General features: G+C 40.8%; 2 protein-coding genes and 1 long non-coding RNA gene across 7 annotated transcripts in view; 1 reads left to right on the top strand and 2 right to left on the bottom strand.

Moving 5' to 3' along the window:
* Positions 1-2,257: 2,257 nt before the first annotated feature.
* Positions 2,258-17,522, bottom strand: LOC123513327. Of its 5 annotated transcripts, none has more exons than XR_006677316.1 (16): positions 17,100-17,522; positions 15,217-15,375; positions 14,630-14,749; positions 13,488-13,624; positions 11,330-11,430; positions 10,639-10,840; positions 6,981-10,520; positions 6,717-6,857; positions 6,338-6,434; positions 5,739-5,891; positions 5,222-5,347; positions 4,492-4,611; positions 3,770-4,296; positions 3,243-3,367; positions 2,845-3,020; positions 2,258-2,798 (listed from the first exon to the last, which is right to left on the bottom strand). XR_006677316.1 is itself a non-coding variant. In XM_045270443.1 (16 exons), exons 1-16 carry the CDS (start codon positions 17,145-17,147, stop codon positions 2,542-2,544), a joined length of 5,817 nt encoding a protein of 1,938 aa, XP_045126378.1. In that variant the 5' UTR covers positions 17,148-17,522; the 3' UTR covers positions 2,258-2,541. The 5 variants fall into 5 exon arrangements, 4 of the variants coding, with proteins under 4 accessions (XP_045126378.1, XP_045126379.1, XP_045126380.1 ...); XM_045270443.1 differs by having other exon boundaries at positions 2,258-2,651; positions 2,910-3,020; XM_045270444.1 differs by having other exon boundaries at positions 2,258-2,651; positions 2,910-3,020; positions 13,527-13,624.
* On the top strand, positions 2,607-4,928 carry LOC123513335. Its single transcript, XR_006677317.1, has 3 exons — positions 2,607-2,742; positions 3,750-3,958; positions 4,404-4,928. It is a non-coding gene; the product is annotated as an uncharacterized LOC123513335 (long non-coding RNA).
* Positions 17,523-18,581: 1,059 nt separating the features above from the next.
* LOC123513030 (calbindin-32-like) overlaps positions 18,582-26,206 on the bottom strand; it is a 383,307-nt gene continuing 375,682 nt past the window's right edge. The window contains 4 exon segments of the mRNA XM_045269841.1: positions 18,582-21,228; positions 22,757-22,902; positions 24,985-25,056; positions 25,822-25,878. Coding sequence (XP_045125776.1) covers positions 21,087-21,228; positions 22,757-22,902; positions 24,985-25,056; positions 25,822-25,878 — 417 coding nt within the window. The 3' untranslated portion in view covers positions 18,582-21,086.

Below are 26,206 nucleotides of genomic sequence, written 5' to 3'. Positions count from 1 at the left end.
GTGTAAAAACAAAATATACCATCTTTCTCCATTTTCATTTAAGGTCACTTTGCAAATATCATACCTAGCATATATTTTTGAATAACTGGTTTAAGACCTTTTGTGCAACCTTAGCATTCTGAGGAACGCCAGTTGCAAAATGCTGGTCTAGATGTTTAAAAGAGTGAGTAGGAAAAGGGTTAGCTAGAGAAGTATCAGCTGGAAGGCTTTTACACACCTAAGCTGTACCTCTTGCCTCAGTTTTTCTGTCAAGTCCGTCTAGACATAAGTTTGTGTTACCATATTGCAAATATTAGATCCTGAGTTGAAGTGAACTAATGTGTGGCACTTCATACCCATTCACTATAGAGACTGCAAGACACGGGGTGGTATTGTTACTGTGCATCTTAGACTCACAACTGTGGTAGTTTCAAGATGCACTTGGGTGTTTCACCAATATATAGTTATTATAGATGGTACAGCTACCTCCCTTCTCTCTCCGCTATATATTCAATACCTCTTTCTTAATTGCGGGAAATATATTCATGCATCATTTCAATTTATTTTTCATAAATATCTTATGAAAACCGAATGTCAGACACTATGAAGGCAATTGTCTTTTCTTGGGTCTTTCAGAAGTGAGGCAGGAAGGTTGACAGCCTCTAATCCTTCCCTTAACAGTGTCTTCACACTCAGAGCTCAGCTTGACCATACACTGTGCACCTCACCAAAGATGTCAAGAGGTGAGGTTACAATGACATTTTTTAATATTAATGGTAACATGTAAGTGGAAAGAAAATTAAATATTTACTTTAACTTTTAAATTACAAATAAATAAAATGTTTGAAACTACTGCATATTTAAATTTGTTGGGATTGTATAAGACACTGGTAATTTATTATTAAAATTTGTTGAGATTGTATAAGACACTGGTTATTTATTGCTTGGGACAGTCACTGACAATCATGTTTGTGAAAAATATAAAATGTTCTTTTGTTCTTTTTTACACTGAGTTATGAATATATATATATATATATATATATATATATATATATATATATATATATATATATATATATATATATATATATATATATATATATATATATATGAGCTTAAATTTAAACGTAAAATTATTGTAACATGGGAGACACCTAGCAAAAATATGTACTACAGATTATATAACAATGTCAGTAGGGAAAAAATTTGAAAACCTAGAGAGAGAGAGTCAGTCTAATACTATTGTAATACAGTCTATTGTAATACAGTCAAGAAGTGAAAGTGCTATCCAAATCTCAGGTTAACTCAGGAATGCTTAATTCTTTCATGTTTTGACTCCAAGTTTCCTGCAAAGCGATACAACACACTATACAGTAGACACACAGTTTCTCATGGCTTGGCTGGAGGGAGGTCTGGCAACATTTGTACATTTTCTTTACGGTTCTGTTGCAAGACCTCACGCCAGCCAAGCCAAAAGAAACAGTATATATGCTGCATGGTGTGTTGTGTTGTATCTCTCTGGGAAAGCCAAGAGTAGTCAAAACATTAGAGAAGTAGAGTACTGCTGGATCAATCCAATTTTCTACCACTTTCACTACACACAATGGCAGTTTTCTGGACAGTACTTCAGCCTATTAAATTATATATTTCCTGAAGAAATGGAGTAAAGTAGAAATAATTGATAAAAAAAAAAAAAAAAAAAAGTCACCTCTTGACTGTCTACGGTCTGTGAAGAATGTCCCCTTTGCATGTCTGAGTGGCCAGTGATTAAAAGATGGCAGGCAGGATGTGAAAAATTGAATTTTACATACTCAAACTAGAAACTTTACCATTAACTTGGACACAAACTTCACACATCGTTAACCCCTTCGCCGGATGTTAAAAAAAGCCTGCCTGTATGATATACTGGTGATAGTGCCGTGTGCCCGAGCGCGGGAAACTCTCGCCTTCGAAGAGGAAAGTGGACGCTTCTCTCTTCGGAGAAAAAGAGAGAGAGAGATGGGAACAGTATGCCATTGGGTAATTTTAGACACAAGGTGGGACGCATGTAGCTTATCTTTAGTGATTGGTGGAGACAAGGATGATGGGAGGAGCACTAGGATTTTAAGGACAGCATACAGTGTGTGTAGTTGGTATCCAACACATTATACGGGACAACTGAACTGAAGAAAGCTCAGAAAAGAAATATGACGCCTACGTAGGCGTCACCGTATATGCTACTGGGGCTTCATGACGCCTACATAAGCGTCACGGTATTGAAGGGGTTAAAAAGTCTGTCTGAATTATTCTCACGATTTCCTCAGGAGTTTAGATGTTACATGTCCACCTCATTCATCTTTATGCTGTTGGAATCAGATTTTACAGTGGTTTGGATGTTACTAGTCCACCTTATTCATCTTTATATATTGGAATTGGACTTTGCAGTGGAAAGGCATCTAACCTGGTTATCCTCATCCACCTTGCCCTCCTAATTGCCTGTGCCATTCAGAGACAAGAACAGAATGTTGCCACCTCTCCACTGACTTTTCATTCCTAGGCTCCTGCTCAAGTGACACTTAAGTATTAAAACAGCTCTGTATCGGTGGAACTCTCCGTGTCACTGCTGATTCCGCCAGCCAGACCCCCGGTTGCTGCTGCCTCCTTGCTGTGGGTCATGACTTTCCTCCAACCATCTGTGGAGAATTTTTGTTTTACATTTCAATTGACACCAATAACTAATTATAAAAACTGGTTACCTGGACTACACACTTTACTTTCTAAGAGGTAATATACTAACTAGTAGACTATATATTGATAAGTTTTATAATGAGTTAGCATATATTGCACAGACTATATATTGATAAGTTTTATAATGAGTTAGCATATATTGCACACATGGAAGTTTTATAATGAGTTGGTGAGAGCATGAGATCCCAGAAATCAATCCTCACCATCATCATAATCCTCTGTCTCTGAAGAGTCTTCTTCCAATGACAGATTCTCATACTGTACTCTGAGCCAGGGCCGGTGCCGTCTATCCTTGAACAAACTCATCCACTTCTCTGTCAAATAGTTCAAGGGATGCATTATTTCATCACAGGTTAAGATCAAGAAGTTGACAACAAATGAAGAAGGCAAGCCCACTAAATGCCATTCTCAACAATGAAGAACAACTTTATCAAGAATTCTGATTTGTCAATGTGAAGAAGTGATGAGTGACTGGCTTGTAAATATTCTGAGGGAATAATTTGTGGATTTTAAGTGAAATAAATGTCTAGCATTACCTTTCACAGCTTTCTTCAGGGTAATGGAGACTGAAATTCCCTGCACATTGACAACACATGACTGTGTGACAACCTTCTGACAGAGTTCTTCATCCACAACATAAAACTTGTCTCCCAAAACTGACCTGTTGAATAAAAAAAAGTCACGGAGGACCTTTTTCCTTAACATTCCACACAGGATACCAGGATACAAGGACAAGACTGACAGACAGCTCACCATATCCTCATTCACACTCTTAACCCCTTCAGTACCATGATACATTTCCACATTTATTCTCCTTACTATTAGTTGATTTTATACAGCTTCAGAAACTTGTGAGGATTATACTATCAAAGACTGTAGCCATTAATCTTCTGATCTCCAAAGACCCTTCCCAATGTTGATAAAATGATCTCGTAAAAATGTGTCCTAGTATGAAAGGGGTTAACTTTATTGGCACCTGGTGAAAGAGATAGTAGTATATATAGAATTCCTATCCCTATTTCCAATGTGTAATGATAACACAGAAAGGAGAGCTGAGCCTTACATGAAGATGAGATGAGTTGAGGAGACATGACACTTGTACTGCTCAACCCCAATCAAGTGAATGGAGATGTTAACTGTGTCATCTTTTTGGCTCCAAGTGGTGTCAGGGGCCAGCCTCTGTGTCACCCCATCAACGGCACTGAGTGGTGGCATTCCCAGGCGCTTCATGTTCAACACTTGGCTCTCTGAGGTGTGTCTTCTGTGGATGTCTTGATCTTTCTCCTTTAAATTCAAGCTTTCTTTGACTTCCTTACAGCTGGGTTGCTCTTCTAGGTTTGTCTTCATGTTACTATATTCCTCTTTGGTGTATTTGTTTTTCATATGTTGATTCACTGGATCAACACTTTTACCACTTAAAGTCTTATCACTAGCAACATTATTTTTACTTTCTTTTCCCTTTCTCTCTGAGACTTTGGGTGCATTTTCCTGCACCAAGTCAGATTCACATACTTTTGAAATGCATGAAGGGTTACTTTCCTTCTCATCTGGGTGTACAGTGGTTTCATTGTGTCTGAAATGGATTTCCTTCTGAAAAAAAAAAAAAAAAAAAAAAAAAAGTTTGAAGAAGCCATGACAGATAGCTACATAAGTACATATTTCAGTTTCCCACACACTGGGCATACTTCCTTTTTCAGTGGAGAGAGAGGAGAGGAGAGGGGGGACTTTCCACGATGCCTATCACATCAATATCTTTCACTGCTCCACATGGATGATGAATTGTACCTTCTTGGTGTCCAGCTGCTTCACGTCTGTGATCCCAAAGAAGAACTTTGTTAACTCCTCATCATCCAAGTCCGCAGTGATGAACAGCTCGGAAGTTTGATCGTCACCATTAGAGACATCCTGGAACACAACACACCTTATTATCCTTCAATTAGAGATTCTCCACATTCTGCCTGCTAGACCAACTCACATCATCATTATAAGGCCTTTATGATCACCATGAACCATATTTCCTAGATTAAATACATCATAATATTCAAATGCCATACAGTCATCCCTCATGTTCCACAGGCTTGATAACTGACACTGCAGATTTTAAAGATGTACATATTTGCTACACTTCAGCAAACACCCCTCTAGTACCTCTTTATATAATTAAGAAAAGCACCATGAACATTTACAATAAATACTTTTTTACATCTGAAAGCCAGTAAAAATAGTTTCTCTTTTAATCATAACTTATCCAAGATCTCTCCTCAAACCTACACTCTGACACCTCTACCAACAAAACATTTGTTCAAGTAACAGGGTGAAAATACAGTCTACAGCACAATCATGCTTCACTGACATGCTGTACCACATGAACAATAGTGACGCCACGTTAATAAGCACAGGACAGTAATACATGGATAAAAAGGAACATACTCTACATGAATGTGACTAAAGACTTAGCCTTGTCACATCACACAAGATTACTGAGAACCTGCATATCTTTTATCACTCTGCTTACCTCAGAATCCATGAAAGCAACACCTTGATGCACAAGATGTTTCCACACCTCCAGTGGTGTGTCGCCAGCATTCTCAGTCAACTCCACCACATGCAGCAGTCCACCATCATCCTTTACTTCCAGAGCCTGCAACATCAGACTTATTACATAATTGTTTATTCACTGTAAAGTCAGTCATGTCATGCATTACAATGACACAACATTTTCTATTAGGCATTGTTTTCTTTGAATAAACTAAAGGTATCTTCAAAGTATTCAGTTTATAAAAATACATTACTAATTCTTTAATCTACATGTACCATGCTGACATTCCTGACACTAGTCAATGTCAAATTCTCTTAGCAAAAAAAAAAACTGAAAAGAAGCTGCCTCACCTCACCTCACCCCAATGCTTGGGGGGGGGGTCATGAGAAATAGATATGCTTCTAATGGGCATCACAACTCTGTCTTCTCCCACAACAGACATAACAACTAACTGTTCCATATCCATTATGGGAAAAGCTGTGCCATCACCAACCTTGACTTTCCAGGAGTCTGTGAGATCCATAAGGTGTGTCATGGTCTGCATGGCAGGCTCGTTCAGGTAGGGTGGGATGGTGAGGTGGGCCAGGGTGCAGCGGATGGCCTGGGCCGGCATGTACTCCACCCATGCACGGGTACAAGCATGAATCTGAGCAAGTTATACTATTTAAGATAGCAATACGGTTGCACCACTAAAGCGACAGATATAACTTGTGCTTTGTTTATGTGAGGGGAAGATAGCAGAGGCCAGGGCACTAGAGAGAGAGCTTTGAGGAATGAAAGGTAATTTGTGCAAGAGTTGCATCCTTTACTATGCTTGCTTTAATGCTATTCTAACTTAATTCTGTGCACACTAACTCTGCACTGTAGTGGTAAGCAATAAACTTCTTGATTCCACTCGAGTATCGTGTTTAATTACCATCGGTTCTTGACACGTCAATTATTTCATCAGACATTCTTTAGATACTTGACATTTTAGAATTTAAGTAATGATTTACATTTTTGAAAACCTTAATGTAAGCAGGTGTGTCTGTTGTATCAATTCATGATAAGAGACCACTATGTATATGAGTAAGAAGCAACAATATTTCTCACCTGCTGTTGAGGGACCTTGATAGTCTCTCCATGGTCTACAAAAAAGACACTCACTATGCCATCACTCTCTGCAGCTTTCACTTTACCCCTGTAGTACCTGCCAACAAGTGCAGTGCCACATCAAATCAATAATAATATTAGCGTACAATGGAAAAAAGTACAAAGACAGTGAAATTGTAAATAAAACACATCATGATTATTTTCACTCATGGAAACATCACACAAAATTTTAAAACCTGACACATCATTTCCTACTCGCTTCTCACTAAAATGTGAATATGATTATCCTGTAGAAGTCTGGAAGTTTTACTGTAAACTATACGTGTTCTGTTTATGAACAACATATAAACATGTCAAAAAGAGCAACATATTTACTTACTTGTTATCTGTAAATTTGGCGATGCACAGAGAATCAATGGCAGGCTTGGCTGCCACAATGCCACCACCAGACTGCCTCTCACCCTCACAGGATTCCAGGTAGTCATGCAGCTTGTTGATTTCATCCTCTAAATTATCCAATCTGCAAAACACAACCAACAACTTTTCAGTTATTGTGATTTTGATTGGCAAAAGAACATTAAAACATTCTTTTTGTCAACCTTCACTGATATAGTATTAGTCATCAATCATAAAAAAAACTTACTCTTGAAGTTTGTCTTGCTGTACAACATAGAATTCCTTGGCAGAAACCAATTCAGTTACTTCCACTGTCACTTCAGTATTTAGAGGCAGCCTATTGTAAGACAGGTCAGGCCAAGCTTCAGTCTTTCCTGGGGAAGCGGATGGCAGGTGGTCTTTTGCTACATTAGCCAGAGGTGTCATGTTCACACTGTCCTTGTGATGAACAACACTATTACTGCATACTTCTTTATTTTCATTAGCTGTTTCACCTGTTTCCATTTTTCCATTTGTTAAAATATTACTGTTCAAGCCTTCCCTATTAATAACAGTACTCAGAATTTGCAACGCTTCATTACGAGCCTCTATCCAACACAGGCTCAGTGTGTCCTCATCCCTCATGGACACCCCAGCCATCATGCAAAGCTGCTCAAGATTTTTAATGTGATTGGGATTGTCCATTCCATACCTCTCTGTCAGTAGCTTCCCACGAAGTGATTTCTTCTGAGCACAAATATTGCCAATTGTGGACAATTCAATGAGAGGGTTCAGCCACAAAGTGTAACCCAAGGCCAAAACAATTGTACCCACAAATTTGCTCTTCTTATTTCTAGCAAAGATTTCCTCCACAAAGCTGTTAGCTTGGGATGTCCACTCTCTATCATTATCCTTAGGTTGAATGCAACACAAAAACACTTCAACAATAAGCTTGGGAACTGATGCAAAGTAAGGTGGAAGAACACACGCAGAACTTAACTCAATGATCATCTCTCTTCCTTCATCAATGAGAAACACATTCACCTGACAAGTGGCCTTGGAATAGTTCACTGACACCACCTGTCCTCTGCTCCACACACTCTTGTCTTGCAGTGCACACAGCATGCCCTTCCTGGCAACCTGCACTGGCTTACAGTGAGCAGGATCTGCATAATGCTGCTGTAAGGCTGATCTCAAAATGTGATAATGGTTGGAGAGATCAATCCTCTGCCCATCTGACTTTGCTTGGTACTCAGTGAGCCGCACAAAATATCTGGAAGCATTCACCACACTGACAACCTCGATGGTAACCTTACCAGTCTGTGGTACATCACGGGCTTGGTCACACAAGCTGATATCATGTTTAAGTCTACAAAAAGACTCGTCAAAACAGCTCCCACACGCCTTGAGGTGGCAGCACAGACAACTGTTATCTTTTGGATGTCCATTTTCTGTTGACAACAAATGCATCTTCATTTTCTCTGCAGCATTGCTACAAATTCTGTTCAATTCACCCCAAATTTTGGGACTTCTCTCTATTGAAGTTTTAGGCAAAATTATATATGATTCACAAAAAGATTTTTCTTCCACATCAAAAACAAACCTATCAATCATGAAACCATACCTTAGAGCAAAGGTATTCCAAGACAAGCCAACATGAGTGTGGAATATTGCCTGGGCATCAGAAATATCACATTGCAGAAGACCCTTTTCTGCCGGCTCACTTACAATCATAGTTATGCCCTGCATCACATGCCACTCATCAATACACTCTTTCAGTCTACTTTTATGAATCATGCTGTCCACAACTAAACAGTACACAGCAATGTTCTTCATCATTGAGTTCAGCAAGGCAGCAACATCATCATCCTTCACAAAGACAAGGCTCTTCTGGGAGGAAGCTGCTGCTATGAAATTCATAACCAGACTCAGAGATTCTGTTTCATCATCAACCCAGTGACAATGATTCTTTACTTTAGCAGCTATGGCAGCCTCAAAAGGTGTTGATATTATGACTGTTGGGTCCAGAAGAGGAAGGAGAACATCAGTTAATTGGCCCAGTAACTTAGTCCACCTGGAACTGACTACCACGACCTGTAGCTGCAGGTCTGCCCTACCACAGGCTTTCCTTTCATTTCCCCACATGGTTATAATCTCTTTGACTTCCAAAGAGAAATGCTCTAATACTACATCAGCATCATCAAAAACCAAGTGGCAACACCTTCTGAGGGAGGTGGTGGCTCCCTCAGTGCCTCCACCTCTACTCCACACTGTAGACTCTCCCGTCAGGAGGCGCATCAGGCAAGGGGCTGTGGTGAGCAGCACATCACACCCTCCAAGTAGCTGCTTACCTGTGCTGATCTCTTCCTCAGTTCCACATCCTCCCCAGGCTGTCATTACTTTAAGAGTGGAGTTGGCAGGTAAGAGACTGACAACATACTCTGCAGCACATTTGGCACTCTGCCATGAGCTGCACACCACCACCACCACTGGGCCAATGCCTGGAGAAAGGCGTCTACTCATGTGCTCATAAGTATCTAAAATAAGTGACAACAAGGGCACAACAAACCCCATGGTCTTCCCACTCAATTTCTCACCAACAATGACAGCTGAACATCCCCGGTTAATGGATGGCCATGTGTAGGCTTGCAGTCTGGTGGCATTCATTCCCCTCTCACTAAGAACACTGAGTATGTGAGGGTTAAGTGTTGCACTCATTATTACTTTGCTAGTCATGACTTCTTCCTCCAAGACTGGAGATTCACCTGCCATGAACACTCTACAGATCTTTACAATGTTTGTTGTGCTGTGAAGAGAGTCTTGCTTAATAACATTCTTGTAAATTTCATCTAGATCACAAGTACAATACTTTGTCAGAGTGTCACAAGAGTTTACCATGAAGAATGCATCACAAGCAGGCTTTGTTTCCTCTATGGATATGGCAGCATTTAGAGGTTCTGTATTTTTAGGCTGAATGCTCGCTTTGAGAATTTCTTTCCTAATTTCTGATCTTCTACTACTGGGTGTACTACCAGCTTTGAAAGGTGGTTGTTCATCAAACTCTAAAGAATTCTTTTTGTAAATGTTTTGTTCATTTTTTGCATTTACAGGATGATGCATCACCCCTACTAAGCTCCTGGAGGCCCAGCAGGGAATGTTGGAAAACCTGTGTCTCAAAGAGCTCAATGGAACATCTTTTGCACTAACACATACTTCAAATCTCTCAGGAAGAGGGGCTTCCTTCCCATCCTTGTATTCAACAGCTTGCTCACAATCCAAATTCTCCTTATCATCTATGCTCAGATCAGGCTTGAATTGCTTCTGGACTTCTAATACAGTGCAGACTTCATTCTTTAGCAACTCAATACTTTCTTTCTTTCTTAAGATTAATGAATGAGATTCTGGATTTGTTCTTAGACTTGAAAGCACTTCATCTCCTGCCAGAGTAGTATGCTTAGCTGACAGTCTCTTGAATAGTGGATTTGTTACTTCAGTAAAAGATGAATGACCAGAATTATTACTATAATTCAACTTAAACTTCTCTTCAGTATCTATCCTTGTATGAAGACTTTGTGGGTCATAAGTTAAAATGCTGGAGGAATATTTCACATCACTGTCACATTGATCAAAACCTTCAATATTACCAGCTCTGACCCGGTGATCCGAGTCTAGCAGTTTGTTATGGTTTGAAGAAGTTCCTTCAGTGACGCACAAGTCTGATCCTGACCCCACTGTGCCTGGCACTTGGCGAGCTACTGCCGTGTCCACATTCTTGATGGAGTCAGTTTCTGCCGACACACTTGTGTTCCTGAAAACAAATGAATCTCTGTAATACATATTAGTAATCAGGAGAAATAAGAGCAATTGCTGGTAAAATGTAACCAAAAGGCCTCTAAAAATGTGAAATATTCAAGTCACTGACATACCGTATGTTAAGATGTGTTCCACCACACTCCTTTTCCGTTTCATAAAAGAGCTGTGCAAATTGACAATCGGCAAGTAGCTGGGCAAGATCTAATGCCATCTTGCCATCTTCTGTTTGTATTAACTTATCATGAGATATTTTGGGCAAGATAGGCATCCACGTTTCTTCAGGGAGAATGATCCTCATTTTACCATGGGAATAGCCTGGAAGTTCAAGATTCCTGATGGTAAAGAGTGAAACTGAATTGGCTGGTGTTTGCAAGTAATATCACCAGAGTAGCCAGTTCATGATTAGAGACATGATACAGGAGGTTGGGGGGATAAGAAAAAGATATCAGGAATGAAAGAGGATAAGAGTTAATATTGCAACTGAAGATGAATGCAGTTTCAATTGAGTGGCATATTACTAGACATGGCAAACTGTTTAAATATCTGGAATAGAACATTTTTGTTAACGAAGAAACATATGTATAGAAGTGAAGTCCAGAAGCAATGAAGGAAGAAATTGACAGTTCTACAGTTCCTTTTTCCACCATTGATTCTAAACTGTCACTCATTCTTCCACTTGCCTTTCATGCTTCATTCTTCACAAACTTCACTGAACATCTATTCAAAAAATTTCCTCCACCTTCAAAACAGTAATGACTGGACTGCTGACTCAGGATAAAGCAAAGAATACAAAGATCATTTTACCCTCTTGGCTGAATCTTAATGGTGTGAATTCTACACAAGGCTTCTTGGAGGAGAGTAACTCAACATAATCTGTAGCTGAGGCATCCCAATGCTTACACCGTCTGTGGGAGAAACTAATACTCATGAACTACCATTCAGGGCCACAAATACACACCTACTGGTTTACTTTTATGAACAACCAAAATTAGCCAATCTTATACTATCTGCTTTGGCTGGTACATAAAATATGATTGTACTGAGGCACCCAACACAGATTGTAACTGCTTACTGGTAAAGGAAATAGTATTGTGTGAAATCATGATGCCTTGAGCTTCATGCAGATATCACCAGTAGTGTCGACCGGGGTAATTTGGACCAGGTTTTGACAAACTTTGATACTGTTTGATACTGTAAGATAAACTTACAAAAATTTTATGAAAACATAAGTAAGTTATTGCCTTTAAATCACTAAAAAAAAAAAAAAAAAAAAAAAAAAATCATTCATAGCAGATTCTTCAGCTTTGAAGTAATAAGTGTGGTTCACAGTTATCAAAAAAATGGGGTAATGTGAACCCCCCCACCGGGGTAAACAACCACCAATCAGGTAATTTGAACCACCCTTTATAAATGAAAAAAAAAAAAAAAAAAAAATAAATAAATAAATATATATATATATATATATATATATATATATATATATATATATATATATATATATATATATATATATATATATATATAAATGGATATAATTCCTCAAAAAAATTAAAAGTTATTTCATAAACATTGAGCCTTTCACATTCAAATTAACAAAGAAAGTGTATTCTGAATGTGAAAGGTACTTTTATAAGGTCCCTATGAAGTGATACATAAGCATATAATAAGCAATTATATGCATATATATTACTAATGGGCACTCCTAGCAGACGAAAGAAGATCAGCTGAGTAAAAACAGGGTATAGGCTCAGGGTGTCAAAAGACTGGTCACGTTAATTTTCCTTCCCACTCTACAGGCTAGCAAGCAACAGGGAGCTGATTTTTTTTTTATAAAAATACTGCTCATTGGTTTCCACATTCATTTTTCTGTAGATTATTGAGCTCGCTCGCTCGCTAGCCTGTAGAGAGTGTGAGCGGACAATTCCTAGCTTTTGAAGTCCTTTATAGGCTTATAGTCTTCATTAAAATTTCCTAAATTACCCTAATTATCCTAATAATCATTATTGGGTATATGATGAGTCTAAGCAATCCCCTTTATAAGCCAAAGATGGCACAGGGCAAAATATTAATGCATATTCTCAAAATATAAACAATTGCCCACTAAAAACTACCAGTTCGATTTCCCCCAGCCGCATTTTCCTTACCGGGGTAAATTAAACCAAAAAGTGAGCGTTAATTGTGAGAAAACAAAGCTGAATAAAGTATTGCTGATGAAATCATGTTAAAGTAGAGGTAAAACACACTATAATTATCAATTTGGAAGAGGATAGTTAGCTGCGTCTGACCGCCACAACAAAGTTCGCCAAAACCGCTGATTTGGTAAACAAACTTTGCCGCACTTTTTTTTTTTTGCTACGATTCAGTGCTTTCAGTCATATAATTGTAATTTCTTTCCTGTATCGATTTTTTTTCTATCAAACCTGCACAAGAAATGTGAAAATAGTTACTTTCTATCGTGAAATGCTCAAAACTTCAAAAAGAAATTTATATATGAATTTATTGTAAATAAGAATGAGGCGGTCCGAATTGTTCCGGTTTGTTGGACGGTCCGATTTTCCCCGGTCGACACTACACTCTGTGATTGTTTAACTTGGGTGTCTGCCTCATGAAGAGATATCAGCAGTGAGAAAATGTGGGCTTTGAAATTAGACTCCAAAATGGTCAAGATTCCACTCTTGCTAGTTTCACATGATAATTCATGACAGTTTAGCATTTGGAAAAGATTAAGAAATACCTTTATATGTAGGGTCAACATCCCCAACTTGAGAACTGATTCAGCTCCACACCAATAATGTAATCATTGTAATGGGATAATGAGATATAATGTACTACCACCATATTCATAGCTACATCAGAGAATGAAAATCTTTAACATACAAAAGAGTGATAGTCTGCACAAGTTCAGAACAAAATTTTACACTAATGACTGGCTCAAGAATACTAAACAGGATCTGTGACTTACTTTAAAGTCAATTTAAATTCTTGATTTATGAACACATACTGTAGGGAGATGGGCAGCACACCATGCAAGACAACTTTTCTGGCCTGGCAGGGAACACTGGTCCACTCCCCTTCATTGAGAGGTATGAGGGCCACCAGCTGCAATACCAAGCCAACCAAAACAAACAGTGTGGGATGAACATAGTTTGATGGTGCAAGTTCAGAGGAGACTGCTGTATAGAGCATAGAAATTCTATAAATACATGACAAGTAAATGAGAACTGGTACCCATGCCTCCAATGGACATCCTTGTCACCCTGTATGTCAAACATCACTCTATACTTCTATGATACAATAAAATCTCATCATAGCAAACCCTGTTATACTAACAGTTCCACACTTATCAAACACAATATGGTAATGTGACAGGAAGATTCAGGGGAGGGGGATGATGGGAGAAGGCTGAAGGGTTGTAACCAATGATTCATCTGACAGGCCTCCTTCGTGTCAGGATCTCACTGCCTCTACCTCAGTCTCGCAACAGCACTCCAAGTGAAAGATTCTCATGTTCATAACCAATCTCCCATTGAACAAAATGACATCTTTCTCCTCTTCTGCCTGCACTCTAACGTGGAAATTTTTTTTTTCGCTGACACAGACAGTGGATGTTATTACAGACAGGGAGCACATGACCACTGAGCAGGATGCAGCTCATGGAGAAGCAAAGGCTGAAGACAACTACACTTCATGGTATGACTACTGAAAGCTCAGGACAAGGAGTGTCTCTTTTTTATTTATCTTTATCACTGGTTACCCAGAGTTAGCTATCATGAGGGTTTACTGGAGGAAAAAAAAAACTAAATTTACTGATTACTTTGAGAACTTGTATAAGTAGTATCAGAATTCTAAATTAGAGTTTGAGTACAAGTATATCGAGTAAAGGTATGAGCATGTAGTCAGACCAAAATCTGCTCCAGTAGTACAGTATATTGTGAAGTTATGGTTGTAGGAAGATAAAAGACAGACAGGGGAAGGACAGGAAAGTCTATAAAACAGCAAATCAATTTCATATATTATCTACCATAAAAAAATTAAGAAAATAAATAAACAAAAATAAACAAGACTAACTCTCCTGAAAGCCAACCACACAGTTGTCACACTTACACTGGTTTGACACATGAAGCCATAATCAACAAGGAACACACTGGTCTTCTCCCCTTTGGCCTCAGGCAACTTCTCCACCTTCCCTCGTCTCCAACAGTCTTTGTAGCAAACCACCACAGGCTACAAGTAAATTGAAACAAGTGTTGCAACAGTACATGTACTTCCTTTTTATACAAGATGGGAACATTGGCCAGGGAAAAGAAAAAAAAAATGCAATAACAATATAAATAAAGCTGGAATAAAAAAAAAAGAGTACATTGAGGCGTGGATCCCTCAACAGGGTCAAAAAGAGTTAGCCAAAAGAACACAATAAATGCCTTGGTAAGGAAAGCCAGGAAATCACTAGACTGCCTGGAACAACAATAATTATGGTGTTACTCTCAACAGAAGCACTCCACTCACACCAAAGAAAGAAAAAATTAAGTCTAAGTGACCATGACAACATGGAGCAGGTGTTGAACAAGAAAAATGACCACAATACTATCTATACAAATGCATATCTTGGAGTGCTCAATAGAACACTTAATAGAGGCAAGTTCAGATTGTTCGCAGGACTATCTATAATGTGCACACATAGTAACACTCACATGGCCAATGGTGATGTGGGAAGCATGCTGGTAATTATAAAGCTGCCTGTTGTTGAAGTAATAATTCATTTGCTTTTCCATTTCCAAGAATTGTTGCAACTCTTCTGAACATGCATGGGAAGGAACCTCTCGCACCCATATGGTAGCCGCATCTTCCACCTGCAACAAACAAACTTATCACTGAAAGAGTCCGTGTCTCCATTCACCCATTCAATATAAAATAACCTATCTTAATAGTCAGAATTTGCTAAGAACCAAAAAGGAATCTTTTATTTCAAGCTATAACCGGGCCTTTATGGTAACAAAGAATCTTCTATGCTCTTTAAGTGTGTCACACTGAGTCTAATATGTGGGTTTTATAATGGTGTTTAGTCCTGAAAACATAAATGATATATTCTTAATACTTCTTTTCTTTGTTTTTGTTTGTGTCATGGTCTGGCTCATTCTAGAGTGTCTTAAAGGATAGCTCAGATCCTGTAGTGTGTTAGTATACTCTCCAAGAGAAAATGGCTAGACTTTTAAATGAACTTTTAATGAGTTTAGGTTTTAATGTACTTTTTAATAATAATATTTCTTCATGCATTCACTTCTGGTTCTAGATAAGTGTTGGATGCCTGAGAAGACAGTTTGTATTGCCTAATATTTTCTGATAGAAGTATAAAGTCAAAATGGGTTGACGCTTTTGCAGTTTCAAAGGCAAAAATGTTTTTGTACTTTTACCATACTAAATTAAGAGATTTCTTAGAAAATAGTTAAGCAAGAGATGCTTAGGTATTCTCGATGTTTGCTAAAGTATCCATCAAGTCCTAAAACATCAAGCATTTGGCCGTGGCTTTGTTTTTTCTAAAAGTAATTTTTTAAACTTATTTACGTATATTTGCCAAATCACCACTGTTCCCATTCCTCCTGATGACATCACAGGCTCACAGCCAAGGTAGTGACTCTTTAAAGCTCTGACCGGGCGTCTCTTCCAATGCCCGGTTAATCAATATTTTATCGAATGTTTAGTTATTTCAACATGTTTTCGTGTTTCTAGACTCAGATGTGTACATAGTGGAAGTAGAAGGAAGAAGGAAGGAGAAATAATAGAGGATGAAAAGCTGTAGCCAAACCGCAATACTTCAACTCTTTCATGTGTGTGGGACCGATGTGCTAGGTATTATTATGGCACATTATTATTACCAAAGGTCTATTGTGTATAAGTATATATATATATATATATATATATATATATATATATATATATATATATATATATATATATATGCATAGATCCACTGATATTTACTTTGAATAATTTCTTGCCAAAGCCGGATTCCCTTAGATTTCTTCCTGGCGAATATAATATTATGCACTCTGTATCCATTCCCTCTACACCAGGAAAAAGGCCAAGCGTCAAGATGTAACTCCACCGCAGGAAGGATCACTCACACCAGCCTGGCACAGTAAGGCGTCACGGCTGAGCTCTATTCACTCCCATCAGAGCTATTCGTTTTATTTGCATGCACAACACTCTAATTGTTATTGTTTCCATTATTTGGAGAACATCATCCATTATCTCAAGTATAATCTAAACGCCCACCACTTCCCTTTTCCCGCTAGTGCTCTCACATGCTTCACTAATGGAAGAAACTTCCCGAGCACTTTGTTCATTCACGCTGTACATGGAAGACAACCCGCCCAACACACTTGCAGTTGCTTTCCAACACTTACTAATTATTACGTAGTTATATCCCTGCTCCTACATCACTTGGACAATTATGTGCTTACCTGACAATCTAATGTACTGGAAGCTCAAGCCATGACCACGGCAGTCAGGAACTGCCAACCCACAGCCAGCCGCTGAAAACAAGATGGCAAGGCTCCGTCACCTCAGTGCTCACCTCACAAATCTGCAGATTCCTCCACCGGGGACGAGATGTCTCTGCCATGTCTCCAGGCCTCCAAGGAACATCAGTGGGAAGGTGGGCGATGCCAGGCGACGTCACTAATCGTTGTTAATAAAATATTTCACCAATGAATGTCAAATTTATAGGACCACTGTGAAGCATTACTTCTACCTAACGGGCGCTGCACTTGGCAAGACTGACGCAAGGCGCAACAGCAGGGAGCCACGTGTAAGGTTGATCACTATTAGTTAGCTCAACTTGTGCACGTTTGTTAGCTTGGATTGCTATGTCCTAAAATGTTCTTCTATCAAACTGTATAATTTGAATTACCAACTGTCACCTGTCTTAACGATAGTTGTTCCAATGAAAGTCAAGGATCTTCATTATAAAAAGAGTAAGCTAACTCGTCTTGACACTGTCTTCTATAAACACTGGGACGACACTGTCATTGATAGTCTATCTTATCTCAATTGACAACTGATAATCTCTCTCTCTCTCTCTCTCTCTCTCTCTCTCTCTCTCTCTCTCTCTCTCTCTCTCTTGCTTGATGTATTTCTTTCGATATTGTGGTTATTTGGCAAACTTTCTTTCATAATAATTCTATACATTTAAGAAACAATAATACATCTCAGCTTACTCGACGCAATCCTGAAGTTCACCGCCTTTCCTCCTGCTCGATCATGGCCTGGATGGGATACTATGGCCTACCGCGCTTGGGGTGAATAAAGATGTTGATCTGTCAAAAAAAAAAAAAAAAAAAGTTACAACACATAAATACATAGAGGGCACCAGTGAAGTAGGTGAGGTTGTGTTGATCTGACCAGCGCGTGTGTAGTGTCCCGTGGCTGGCACCGTGCCTATCCAGGGATAATGCTTATCGTAAAGTGTAAACCCACTATACATCTTTCACACCCAGAAAGCTGTGCCTGCCAGTCTCGCTGCCCCTAGGAGCTACCAAAGAGCATATGGGTATGTTAATTAATCGCCTCCATGTTGGCTTCTCACTACCGTAGTAAGCTTTCCTGACGACTGCAAGCGCCTAGGAAATTAGAGAGTACCTACGAGTGTGTGCAGCCCGGACCCCACTTCCATCCCTTTCTCTTCTCCACCATTACAATGACTATTTCGTTCCTGACTATGGCAGTCTTTGTACATGCATTTTTCTAACCCTCCATGGCCTTGACTCTCTGATGGACCCGATAGTATCTCCTATCGTTCTCAGAAACTCCACTTTTATAACTTCAAGGTTACTCAACAGTGCCAATATTAACAAAAACGTAATTGATGCTGTTGACTTCTTCTTTTCTCATGGTAATAGCATTTCTGCAACGAGTGAGCTGGTGGATGGGTGGTGTGATGCAGCAGCCTAGAAACGACATGTGCATAGTTCTGTTTGCGCTATAGTTATCCTTTATAGGTGTGTGTGTGTGTGTGTGTGTGTGTGTGTAGTGCTGTTCTTAAGTAAATGAAACAATATTAACAGAAGATTTTTTATTCGTTATTGAAAACTGGTATTACATTAAATGAAGTGAAACCAATACAAGTCAAAGACCCGACAACCATTGTTCTGTTTGTGCTGGAGGCCTCAGGAGGCGGCTGGCCAGGACGCTCACTTGTTGACTCGAGATTTAGCTCAGGAACGCACAAAGGTTTTCAGTGTTGCCAGATCTTGCTGGTGGTGCCAGAGTGGAACGGCAGTTGTGATTCTTAGTAAGAGGATGACATTACAAGGGAATGTCTTTTACCGTTTTTACGTAACCGTCAAGTTTTCCTAAATCATCTCAGACCGAACACATCAGGCTGGGCAGGACAACACTTCACGCTTCCGCCTCTGGCACCGCCGCGTCAGCGCGAGACTATTTTTATATATATTTTTTTTTATTTCTGTATTCACACCACGTTTGAGAACAACACGGACATAAGTAACAAGAAAGTGTAGCCTTATATCACCAATGGCTGAAAGGAACACTATATATATTTTTTTCGTCTCGGTTACTTGGACATCATCAAGTACTTCATGCACAGGGGAACCACCGGTTCGCGTGGGCGGCGCCGCGCCGGGGCGATAGGCGGCCGCCAGCACGCTGCCCGGCGGTGACACGTTATCAATATGGCTCAAGAGGCTTTAAGTATATGTAATTCATATTAACTTCCTTGTATTGAATTATGTCTAAGAGACTTTAATATAACGGTTTAACACCTATGTATATATATATGATCTGGAAGGGGAAACACACCGCGGAGGGGGGCACGGAGCAGCGCGACACGGGCGGGGAGGTGGACCACAGCCACTCACTCCTCCAGATTTTACCGACTAACTAAACGGCGGCGAGACTCAAACACGTCTTGGCGCCTCAGGGCGTCGCGCTCCTCCCGCCTGGCGCTGCACCTCAAAACGGTGTTTCCGAGAGTGTTACGCCTTCCAGCAAGATTAACAACAGCTATTACCACTTTCACTGCTGATGGACTTTCAGAAAATAAGCATTTAGTGTTACACTTTAACATATACTGTATAAAGATATTTTCAAAAGGATATGGAGCATAGAGGACCATTTCAAAAGTTGGAAAGATGTGTAGAGTAAAAAGATTGTGCAAAATTGTCTTTGCAGAAGTCTGAAGGTAAGAGTGCGGCCTAGCTTCCCTGGGATGCCTCGTGTCTTGGCTGGGGATGTGCAGAACAAACGGATGGCTCACAACAAGCTTCGGGATTCATCTACACCAAATAATAACATCTGTGTTCATTGACTACTTTGACTCTTTCCTAGCTGCACATCTCCCAGTTTATTTTGATTTTTCATGAGATCCTGACTGAAGGTCTTGAAACTTAGTGATAAACAAACTGCTATGAAGTGCTGGAGATTTGTACCACACATTCTTACAAGCAGTAAATACATGAATGCGGATCTGACCTTTAACGAAATCGCAACTGACTTGCTCGTTCAGAGGTTCCGGGGACCAGCGGCAGACAGCCCCGGGTCGCGGCGGCCAGCAGGCAAGCGAGGGATGTCGCTTGGGGGATGGCACGCTGGGATTGGTTCAGCGAGATCTATTGCCTCAGATGCTGCTCGTGTGACACGTTACACCGATGTATCAGGTAATGGGTGGCAGAGAACCTTACAGGGAAAGCATACGGGTCTTGACAGCACTAAGGCAAAGGGTCCAGTGTATTCTCGTGAACCAAGCGCGACCCGGCGGCAGCGGCAGCAGCAGTGGTCCCGCCTCACCCTAGGGCGGCAAGCATCCACAAGAGAAACAAAATTACAAGAAATTAAATACAGATCGTCGCTGACAATATACAATCTTTCACTGGAATGAAACCTTAGTGGTCCGAACATGGAGAAGAAGAGGGAAAGGTAGAGTGGATAGTCTCAGCGGGCAGACACCTCCCTCAATCGTGGGGAAGTGTGCACAGCTAGACGTCTCCGAGCTCAAGAGGTGGCCATCATTATGCTCACAACCCGACACGTTTAAGATATAAAACCAGACGCCAGACCGGGCTGGCCGCGCCCAGCCCAGCCGCCGCAGCAACACAAACAAACTAAGGCTAAAATAGTCCAGGAGTAGAAGGGGGAAAAGAAGCTATCATTACGGGACTTGCACTTTCCTCCATCTCAGCCATCGTCTGCCTACTGATTCCTTCTCGAGCACTCGTCTCTTACCTTCCTGCACACCTTACAAACTAGCGGACGACCATTAGTAGAATCTGGAAACCTCTCATGCACACAACAGCGAGACGCTGCACGGTGAGCAAAACCTTCCCCTAGTGGTGCCGCAGCCCTTCAGGGGACACTCGCTCCTGCCATCGCTAAAACACAAAGACAAAAGAAAACCACCAATCCTGACCTGGCGAGAATACCAAACTTAGCCAATCAATGCTGTCTCCTCCTCCAACACAACCTCCACCTAAAAGACTCCCACAACAAATCTTTCATCTTCTTCTCCTTCTTCTCCTTCGGTGGCTTAGCGCGGCCCCTCATGGAACTAACTGGTGGTGGTGGTGCTGTTGGCGCCGAGGGTGCGATTCACGAAGTGGCGGACACGGAGCTTCTGCAACTTGAGGGCCTTCATGCCGATGGAAGCGATCTCAGCCAGTGGGTTGGCACCTACCACACCGCCTGCACCACTGTGGAGGGCGAGGGGCGTCAGTATGGCAGGACTGGGAGTGTGTGGGCGGTGAGGGGGAGGCAGTGGTGACGAATTGTGACAGTAAAGTGTGTGGAAGGTGATTCTTAGGGATGGTAGGTGATGGCAGGTGTGATCATAGTTAATGGGATGATTCTAATAGCGATGGACGGAGATAAAAGGTGACGGACGAGTGAGGAGGGGATAGAAATGATGATGAAAGAGAATGGGTATAGTTACAATGGTGATGTGTTATGATGGGTGGTGATGATAATCATGATAGAGATCGTAATAATGAAGGAGGTGATAGGTGATATGTGGTGTTCTGTGTTCTGTTACACACACACACACACACACACACACACACACACACACACACACACACACACACACACACAGAAAACGTTACCATAAGCTATAAGGAAAACACTAAAAGAAAGACAGGATCCTAGTGTTATTAATGTGTAGCAAACGAGGAGAATGGCTGAAGAGGACTTGCGTGAAGAGCAAACCTAGCGCCAGGAGAACGCAGGAAGGAGCTTAACAGAAGGAGAGGCAATCAGGAAGTACTGCAATACACTCATGTGAGGAGAGCAATGGATCAGCTGGTAACATCACTACCAGAGGAAATGATGTGAACAATCAACATACAAAAATAAGAATACAGTATAATGATTTTTTGTTGAGAGATCCAGCATTATTAACTTAAATAAGGCTCGTATTCTCAAACACTTCTGCGCTTCATCTCCCCTATTTCGAAAGACTTTATCTAAATTTACAAGCGTTTTTAAGGTGTTTTTACAGATCTAGAGACAGAGTGACCAGATATCTAAATTATTAACCGGGGAAACATTCTTAAAAACCGCGCTAATCATCTCTGTGGCCTTGAAAAAAGTCGTGGTGAGAGAGCAAAGTGTTTCTGAATACGGGCCTTACCTGGAAAACACACACACACACACACACACACACACACACACACACACACACACACACACACACACACACACACACACACACACACACACACACACACACATGACTTACACTGCTTGCTCCAGGGGCGGTGCAAGGTAGTGTGAAGGAGGAGCATTTTAGTGTGAACTGAGGAGAAGGCATGACAATTAACAGGGCGGAACACTCCACCGCAGCGCAACGCCAAACTCATAACTGAAACAAACTCATGGTGCACGAAACAAAAGGAATACAGATACATAAAAAATAAAAGAAAAACAATTAACGACAACACAGGAAAAAATCCTTTGTAATATTAAATAAAATCTTTCCGTGAGACTAAAAATAAAAAAGAAGAAGAAAAAAAATCAATTAGAAAACAAAGTCACGACTGCGTTGCTTGTTTACTTACTTGAAGAGAGAGAGAGAGAGAGAGAGAGAGAGAGAGAGAGAGAGAGAGAGAGAGAGAGAGAGAGAGAGTATAAACAGTAGTAGTACTAATAATGACAAAAGAAGCGGTTGTGATAGTAGTCATAGTAACAGCAGTGGTAAGTGGAGGAGGAGGATGATAGTCTTACGGTTGCGCCTCCTCATCGGTGCCGTGTCGTGCCAGCGCAAGCAAGATCATGGTTAGCTCCTTCTTGTTGATCTTGCCGTCCTTGTTGAAGTCGCAGCCTCGCATGATGGCATCCTGGAACTCCTGCAGGTCCAGCGCATCGTAGTCCTGCGGATTCAGGATTAAGATCAAGGAAGGGAGGAAGGAAAGAAGTCCCTCTCGTGCTCCCTTCACTCCTTTCCCACGACGCTACAGGAATAATATTGCAAATTTCTCATATTTTCAAAGACTTTTTCAAATTTCAGCATGTATTCGTTTGGCAATTTCGTTTTCTTTACGGAGTGTTCAGAGAAGAAAAATAGAAAGGTATTTAAATTCTGCAGCTACTAAAAGAGCGGGCCGGGGGTTAAAATACTCGCTACTTGGGACTCCTACACATTTATTACTCTCACTCTTTCACTCTTGTACACTCATAAGCTGCTCCATCACTACGCAAAGCTCAACGCTGCTACGCTATCAAATTATTACTGGGGGTGTAAAGTTTGCGCTCAAGTAAAGTAGGGAAAGGTAAAATTGATAATAAAAACATGATAACTACATAAACTACTTAAAAAATGCTAGAAAAGGAATAAAAAACGAAGCTAATGAGTCTTTTGTGGCTTCTAACATCAAAAAGGTTTAAAGGAAAAGAGGTTTAGAATATTCTTTTTATATGGTAAAGATTAAGGTGGGAAAATAAACAGTGTGGTTAAAAAGTGCCAATAAGATTACCGCTAATAAAGTGAAGTTATGAAAGGTAAAAGTAACGTGCCTCGCTCATTGTTCCCTGGTCCGCTTTTCCTTTTGAATAGCTAGCTCTCTCATCAACTGTCAACCTCCATGTAAATAATGACTCCTCTGCTAAGTATATCTAGAAAAATGTGTAGCGTGGGTAGTAGGGTAACACAAGTATTCCTCTGCATCAACTTGTGTTTCTTTACCACCCACTGTACACATCCTCTGCTAACCTCACACTGGTAAACTCTTTCCACGTGATAAACTCTTCCCACATCGCCACGCTCTCCATGACAGCAGATGAACTTCCACTAGAGCAGAGGAAGCGAGATTAACCTTATAAATATTATCTCCTCTGCTAACCTCACACTGCTAACCTCCCTCCATGTGATAAACTCCTCACACATCGCCACAATTTCCTTGCATGACCTGACAGTTGATGTATTTCCACCTGAGCAGAGGACGTGAGCTTAACCCCTTCAATACTGAGACGCATTTTTACCACGAGTTTTGGGTGTGAATAAACGATTCTATTTACACTAGCAGGGTTCCATGGAGGTCAGAGCATTAGTGGCTCAGAATCTCCACTATTCTAATTCCCACATGAGTTTCTGAAGCTGTATAAAATCACCTAATAGTAACCAGAATAGATATGAAGAAGTGTCGTGGTACTGAAGGGATTAAAGACAAATTTAGCTGCAGCCGCAAGAAAATGGTGAAGGTTGACAGTTTTGAATTTTTGTGGATTGCTCATAAACTTTCGGAGTCTTAAGAGATGAAGGTCCATACTATCAAATAGTTCATTCTCTACAGTCTTAGTACGTAGAGATTTGTGAGAACTAGGAGGAGGTAGAGGTTGATCTACAAGTACAGGGCTTCGGTTATTACTCTAAAATTTGGCGTCTTTTCATAGCGTCTCATTATTTGGAAATGTTCAATATCTCAGACGGCTTTTAGCGGGATTATCTCAAGCGAAATTTAGTTTTGAGGCTACTAATAATGTGGAAACGTCGCTCCTTAATTTTTTTTTTCGCCTTTGTAAACAACGACGAATACATAAACTAACCAAATGAATTCCGTTATAATCATTTTTTTTATTATGGTTTGTTTTAGGATAGTTTAGATTTATAATACAACACTGTAGCCAACGCTAACATCACCATCACCCCAAGCACCATCACCACCATCACACCCACCATCTCACACACACATACACACACACACACACACACACACACACACACACACACACACACACACACACACACACACACACACACACACACACACACACACGTACCACTATTAACACTAATAACAACAACACTAACAACACTAACGACAACACTAACAAACAACATATAAACGAACAAACAACATTAACACCAAGGGCATTCAATACAAGATGTACAACTAAAGAGAGACAACATCTGTCCATCAAAAAGTAAGTAAAAGGACACCCACTGTGTATCCTACCTTCTTCACCAGCTCCAACAGGTCCTTCAGGAAGCCATTCAGTTCCTCGTTCTCGATGGTACCGTTGTTATCCTGCCCAGGAAGACACACCGTTAGCGCCCCGTGCCAGAGAGCGGCTCCGGGGGACAGAGGAAGGCTGAGGAGGAGGGTTAGTGATGGGCGGACAGGAACAGGTACAGGCGAGGAAGGCCGCCGGACAGACAGACAAGACAAGGCAGGCTGACGTGGGAGGAACACCAGGGCGAGACTGACAGACGAGACTGAGGCAGAAAAGTATTCAGGCACAGACAGACAGACAGACAGACAGACAGACAGGCAGACAGAGACAAGGCTAATGCTGCCACAGAATAGAAAATTAAATAGTCCATGAGAGAGAGAGAGAGAGAGAGAGAGAGAGAGAGAGAGAGAGAGAGAGAGAGAGAGAGAGAGAGAGAGAGAGAGAGAGAGTGTGTTTTGGCAACCAAGACAGTCCAGTGAAGTGACGGAGACGAGGCAGGTTAAGAAAACTGCCGCCACTGAGACAGGCAGGCAGGCAGACAGACAGACAGTCGGGACTGACTGATGAGTGCAGGTGCAGGCCAAGAGCAGGATGGATGGGTGAATGTCTCATACACCCACACCCTCACACACGCACACACACACACTCAGTATCGCATGACATGAAGTACGGTATAATGTGCAAACATTCATATATACACACATTATTGACAAACATCTATATCAGTGATCTCAATACAGCAGGAGTGATTCATTAGGCTCCTCATGATAGCGGCACTATGGCATCATGGAGAGTGCCACCAGCTGCAGAAGACGGCGGCGACAGCGGCGGCGACTCACCCTGTCGTAGAGGGCGAAGACTCTCTCGATGTCCTCCTTGGTGAGCTTGGAGGCGCCCTGCGGAGAGGCGGACCGTTCACTTTCTATAAAGATACACTTGACAGCATATACGTATCATTACAATCATGTATTACAGTGTCTATTTACACCATATAATTTTGTACACATTATATCATGTTTATATACAAAACAAACCTTTCACACTCTAGGAACAGCCTCTAAGGAACACTAGATAAACACATGTAACAGGTTAGCCGCTCTACCAGTCTTTGCGGCAACAGCACCGCGTCTAGCACCCTCTGACCTTCTGGCTGCTAGTGGGTTAGGGACCGGCGTGCCCAGTGCGTGGGGCGAGGCGGTATGTGTGGAACAGACAGACACTGAG

The sequence above is a fragment of the Portunus trituberculatus genome, chromosome 35, assembly GCF_017591435.1.
Source record: "Portunus trituberculatus isolate SZX2019 chromosome 35, ASM1759143v1, whole genome shotgun sequence".
In the NCBI taxonomy this organism is placed as follows: domain Eukaryota; kingdom Metazoa; phylum Arthropoda; class Malacostraca; order Decapoda; family Portunidae; genus Portunus; species Portunus trituberculatus.
Note: the sequence above shows the minus strand (reverse complement) of the source record. Positions and strands in the feature narration are given on the sequence as shown.